We start from the raw sequence: 6,204 nt of genomic DNA, 5'->3' as shown, positions 1-6,204 counted from the left end.
GGCATGATTATTTTAATGCAGAGCAGATGAAGAATTATCCTATTACTCCACTAATAGGACTACTCCCACTCACCTCATTCCTTTAATCATCAGCATTTACATTAAAATAGGCTGGCTGACGGGCTTATCTGTACTTTTTAAGAGGAAACCAGACCTAAACGTTTAGGTTAGCTCTTTCTTTCACCACGTTTCGTCGGAATTGGGGGTTTTCTCGCTATTTCTGGGCTCTACGGTTCTTTCCAGGCTACTTTGTAGCAACTTCAGAGTTTTGAGCGTCACCTTCCGCTCGAACCCTTTGGGGGATCTTGGAGGAGCTTCAGGCTGTGACTAGACTTCCAATGGACTCCCCAATGAAGCTTAACCGAACCTCCACCCCGGAGTCTCCTCAGATGCCCAGTGAAGAAGATTCAGGTAAGCCAGACTGTCCTTCCAAACTACAGGGGTTTCAGGAAGTGGAGGGGCTACACTCCTTTCTTATATTGACTTCAGTCTTTTAAAGAATACAGTTAAGTAGGCCTCTCCAGTGAAAAAACACAGGACCAGTAAGTAAAGGTGGGGAGGGGTAAATTGCGTTGCTTGCTTACTATGCTCAGGAATACTTCAATCTTTTAAGTCCCTTTTCTGGGGAAGAGAAACCGGAATTCCTCCTATAACCGTGGCTCATAGCGTCTTGTGATCAGTATTTCCGTCAGGAGTAATAAAAGCGAACAAAATACAAGAAACCTAAATTTCAGTTTAACCTAAAGGTTTTCTCAACCTCACCAACGTTTTCGGGATGGGCTTTCCAGCTGAATTTACCCTTTAGGAATGTTAATAAACAGGGAAATGGCTTTTCAGGAAATTGAAGGAAGGGGTGGGTCGATAAAAGCCAGTGAATATGCCGTATAATGTAAATTTAGTAGGACTTACTCTGGAGGGGCTGCTCCTGGAAGCAGTGCTCCTGGAATACTGCTAATCAAGGCTCCACCTTCCTGCGTTCTTTCTGTGGCCTAACTTTTCTTGGAGCCGCACCCACTCCCAGGTTCGGCCACGGAGAATTACGCACTCAGTTTGAAACCTTAATTACCCTAAGGGCGGGACTGAGTGGTGTAGGGTGGTGGTGGACGACCTGGAGCCAATACTTCCAACTACCCACTGGTGACGTCATCTCCCGATCCCCCAAGGTCCAGCCTGCCTCCCCTTGAATCTTGAGCAAAGAACCCTGGTTGATATATACAGGGGCGGGGGGGGGGGGAATTAATGAAGAGAGTATCTGTATAATATACCCAGTCTCTCCTTATCCTTGAATCTGCCCTATTACCTGACAGTTCCGCAGCTAGGGATCTTTATTTCTATGTGCACAATCCATAAAAGTTGAATGGATCTTGACTCAGTCGTTTCACATACAGGGAAAACTAATGTTAACTGCCTTGTTCTATGAGATATGAGAGCATGGGACATGCATAATGGTTTGGATGGGAAGAGGCAAGAATAAGTGGTTGTTTCCCATAATATTGGGTTAGAGTGGAAAGATTTAATACCATGAAAAAGCTGGGTATAAATGGAGAGGATAACAGCTGCGTCGACTTTCTACCTAGTTCTGCTTAAGAATGGGAATTGGGTTTCTTTGTGTATTTCACAGGCGTGGGGGTTTTTTTCCAGTAAATTTTAAGAAGTTTATTTTTAATTGTTATAAAGTTGAACTACTGAGACTTGTTCAATGACACATTTTGACTTGTTTTAATGAGTTATGTCCCCTCATTTAGATGAAAAATTCACACATTTACAAATGAAAATGGAAAAACTGCCCATACCTGATTTCTGTTCCATATTTTTCCATTTGGAATCATACACTTAACTACTTTTTGACCCCTCATGGAAAAAATTTTACATCTATCACATCAGAACTACTAATAACAGAAAAAGAAGGAAAGAAATTTTTTGAGAATGAAATGTTACCCGCAATAGTGGATTCTTATGCACCTTCTCAATGTATGCTCTTATCGCGAGCAGCGTGCTAGACTACCACAGTGGGTAATGCACAGTTCCTCCACCCTGAGCAACCTCTCATTGTCCATTATTCACCTGTTTAAGAGCGGACCTAGTTTAAGCCTGAGACTAGTGAGTTTCAGATGATGCAATTCACCCTAATGGATCTTAACTTTCTCTTCTTTCAGCTAGCTCTCAAGCTGTCTCAGAAGTACTAGCAAAGAACCTTAGTAACTTGACTCTCAGCCCTAGTACCAAATTCCCTTCCCTTCTACCAGAATGTTCACCCCAACCGCAGGACAGAGAAAAAAACTTACAGGGTCTTGGACTGGGGCTGGGTCAAGGCATAGTCCACAGGAGGAGACGTGGAGTAAGGACTCTGGCAACTGCCCGGAAAGAAAGGATGCAAAGGATGTTACAAGTTATTAGATACCGCACCCTGTCTCTGGTGAGTTCATGTGATCTGGGCACTGCCCAACCGGGGGGATGAGGGGGGCCCTCATAGATTAAGATGTAAGTAGTGATGAACAGCAGTCATTCCTCATTAACTGCACTCATGAGTACAGGACGTAAATAACACATTTAAGATTTTTCAACTTCTCTATGGCAAGCGTGTAACATTAGTAATCCTTGTGGGCAGTCTGTTAGTTCAGTTGGTTAGAGCACGGTGCTCTCAACAACAATTTTGCAGGTTCCATCCCCACAGTTTTGATCCCCACACAGGCCACTGTGAGCTGCACCCTCTACAACTACATTGAAACCACTACTTGACTTGGAGCTGATGGGTCCTGGAAACACACACTTAAAATAAATAAAACTTTTTAGAAAAATTAGTAATCCAACATTTAATAATTTTCAATAAATGTATGTATTTTTTTTCTTCCCATGAAGCTTCGAAAAGACCCACAGGAAAGGAAAATTGAGGTAAATAGAATTTTCTTACTATACATGTGTGTGGGTATCTGGTTTGGTTTTGGTTTGGTTATTTTTGAGAGAGGGAAAGGGAAATTGGCTTTCTGAATCTCCAAGAACTATGAAGAAATCAGTTCATTTTTGCACTTTTTAAAAAAAAACTGTTTTAGAGCAGTTTTAGTTTCACAACAAATTTGAGCAGAAAATACAGAGATTTCCCATATACCCCTTGACCTCACATGCTGACAGCTTCCTCCCCTGTCAACATCCCACACCAGAGTGGCACACTGTTACAGCCGATGAACCTACATTGACATATATCACCTAACGTGTGTAGTTTACATCAAGGTTCCCTCTTGGTGTTAATGTTTGTACTTTTTCATGTGCTGTCACAAACATGATGCTCAGGACATACTGTGTGGTACTGGACAAACAGCTGAGCAGTGTCCAGCAGCAGGATGAGTTGCATAATGCATTCAGAGAACTGACACTAGAATATATTTTTATTGATTGGCAATCAGCAGCTGTAACCATTGCAAAATGACCCACACTCTGGCATTCTTTGGTACCCATTCATTTCAATCCTGCCTCCTTCCCCCAAAAACAGTTTTGTTTTTTACTTTTTTTTTTAAGTGTGCCATGTTCCTAAAGCTATTCTTATTCTAGTAACATTAGATTTGAGGGTTGTTACATCTCTTTGGGATGCAATTAATCATTTCATTAATTTTATTAACTCAATCCATTTCATTATTTTTTAGATTGAATCACGATTCAGAAGATTTAGATGTAGCTGTCGTTATTGCCTATATCATGGAGATCCTTCTGATAATATTAGCATGGAGAATAATGATGACATGGAGTCCATTTAGCCAACAGTACCTTATTCTGGTACTGTTTTATTTCTTGCTAGTAATTTTAGGGTCATTATGCAGCAGCTAGGAAAAGCTGTTCTATGCCAGGACAGACTATACCAATATTTTGATAACCTAAGATATAAATTCTGAGATGTCTTTTTTCTTGCATTTTTTTCCTGTCTACTTTGATACCAGTAACTTCTAAGGAATCTATGTAGTTTGCATTTGAATGACTTCAATATACTTCAGTTCCACTTTTTTATTTGATCTAAAGAAGCACTAATAAGTCTTGTATTGCCTATGTATTTTCGAAGCCTGAAGTCAGTAAGATGAAACCCAACGTCAAGAATTAGAAGCAAGTAACTTTTGTGTGGAAAGAATGTGAAAAAGAAGGCATTGGGTGGTTTGGCTAGAGCGTGATTAAGGCAGGGTGCATTAGATGCTCTGGTTTTCAAAGTTTTGATTTGTAGCAAATTTTTTTGATGTGCTATTTCAATTTTCAGTAGCAAATAAATGTGTATAGGGGATTTTATTAAAATTTGAGGCATATTTGAGTAACTTTTACAATTGTTCTTTATTCTGAGTATTTTATGCTTGTTTTTGCTAGCAATGAACAATAATTCTTATCCTCATCACATTCCCAGGATGTAAATATCTGGCATTCTAATTTTGTGATACTTTCCTACTAGGAAGGAACTATATACACTTGGGTAAGTTTAGAAAACAAGGACACAGATATTTGCACGTCAATTTCCTGGAAGAGATGTCAAAAAATGGAGGTAGGAGGGAAGTGGAGCTTAAGAGGTTGTTGATTGGAGGGAACTGAATATGATAGTGGTATACAACACTAAGGGAAGATGCCATCCAATTGTGTTTTACTTAGGTTATTTTCTTTCATGACCCATCATCATCTACACAGACCTCAATTTCTTTGGGATAGAAAAGATACATAAAATTTGTCATTTACCCTGTAACTGTCATTTGTTTAAGTGTTCTTTTCACTTCGGTACCCAGTTCTTAGATTTTTTTTTTTTTCCCCTAAGAGAAAAGCAGCTAGAGACCTGGGGTTAAGAAATAAAAATGCCATGCTGATAATGAAGATAGGTAAGGAACAATAATCTGTTGGTATTCGGCATGGAGTTGAAACAGAAACAAAGCACAAACATGGAGGATTGGTTGCAACAGAAATGGCAAAGAAATTGAACAGTGATGTGCTGTAAAGGGATATAAAATATTAACATCCATTGCCAAGTTAGGTTTTCAAAGGTTGTTTTACTTAGAAACTACTGAAACCGTGGTCTACCGACATGGGTAAATGTGGGAGTAGTTTTGAGGTTGTTAAACTTGCAAGTTCCTAGTAGCACAGCCATCTCGACTACTTTCTGTGTGAATGTGAAAAATCATTGACTAGTTTTTAAAAAGCCAACTTTTATTGTAATGATGTTAAATTTATAAATTAATGAGATTTAATAATCCAAGAACATAGATGAACAAAATACATTCTGCCTGTCCTTTAGTGTCCTTCAGATGTATTTAAATTTTTTCTTCATAGTTTTACATTTATTGAATGCTAGGCATTATTCTTAAGTGTTTTATATGCGCCAGCTCATTTAATCCTCACTTAGAAAGCATTCTACTTTTAGTATCTTACAGAAAACCTATTCAAGGCTACACGAAAGTGGTTTATGAGATAGAAATTGAGTCAAGTCAGACTTTCAGCCAATATTCTCTATTTTGTACCTCTTAAGCTTTCCTCTTTAGTTCCTTTCTTAGATGGTGTTTTATTTCTATTGTATTTTTGAACTGGTTGCCTATCATTTTTCATTTTATGAACTTTGAAAATTTTAAACGACATATAATTTTCAAGATTAGCTGATTGGGGGGCCAGCCCAGTGGTTCAGGCAGTTGGAGCTCCGTGCTCTTAACGCTGAAGGCTGCCGGTTTTCGATTCCCACATGGGCCAGTGGGCTCTCAACCACAAGGTTGCCAGTTCAATTCCCCGACTCCTGCAAGGTATGGTGGGCTACGGACCCCTGCAACTAAGATTGAACACGGCACCTTGAGCTGAGCTGCTGCTGAGCTCCCAGATGGCTCAGTTGGTTGGAGTTCATCCTCTCTACCACAAGGTTGCCGGTTCGACTCCCACAAGGGATGGTGGGCTATGCCCCCTGCAACTAGAAAAACGGCAACTGAACTGGGAGCAGAGCTGCGCCCTTCACACAACTAAGATTAAAAGGACAACAACTTGACTTGGAAAAAGCCCTGGAAGTACATACACACTGTTACCCAATAAAGTCCTGTTCCCCTTCCCCAATTTAAATAAATAAATGATAAACGTCTAAGTATTACTTTGTCTTGTGTACCAGAAACTAATAAAAAAAATTTTTTTTTTTAATTAAAAAGATTAGTCCAATGGGCTTCTGTATACACCTTACCTAGAAAACACCAATTGTTAACATTAGCCACATTT

General features: G+C 39.5%; 1 protein-coding gene across 1 annotated transcript; it reads left to right on the top strand.

The window, feature by feature from the left end:
* Nucleotides 1-312: 312 nt before the first annotated feature.
* On the top strand, nt 313-5,989 carry DPPA3 (developmental pluripotency associated 3). The gene is made up of 4 exons (XM_074324911.2): nt 313-411; nt 2,157-2,416; nt 2,860-2,892; nt 3,639-5,989. Exons 1-4 carry the CDS (start codon nt 339-341, stop codon nt 3,747-3,749), a joined length of 477 nt encoding a protein of 158 aa, XP_074181012.2. The 5' UTR covers nt 313-338; the 3' UTR covers nt 3,750-5,989.
* Nucleotides 5,990-6,204: the final 215 nt, after the last annotated feature.

Source organism: Rhinolophus sinicus, chromosome 1, assembly GCF_057876585.1.
Source record: "Rhinolophus sinicus isolate RSI-liver-muscle chromosome 1, RSI-T2T, whole genome shotgun sequence".
Classification (NCBI taxonomy): Eukaryota; Metazoa; Chordata; class Mammalia; order Chiroptera; family Rhinolophidae; genus Rhinolophus; species Rhinolophus sinicus.
Note: the sequence above shows the minus strand (reverse complement) of the source record. Positions and strands in the feature narration are given on the sequence as shown.

Bases quoted from the DNA above. Each gene is read 5' to 3' on its own strand.
- DPPA3 (XM_074324911.2), top strand. From the start codon at position 339: ATGGACTCCCCAATGAAGCTTAACCGAACCTCCACCCCGGAGTCTCCT. The intron at 412-2,156 runs GTAAGCCAGACT...CTCTTCTTTCAG, and splicing joins GCCCAGTGAAGAAGATTCAG to CTAGCTCTCAAGCTGTCTCA. The intron at 2,417-2,859 runs GTGAGTTCATGT...CTTCCCATGAAG, and splicing joins GATACCGCACCCTGTCTCTG to CTTCGAAAAGACCCACAGGA.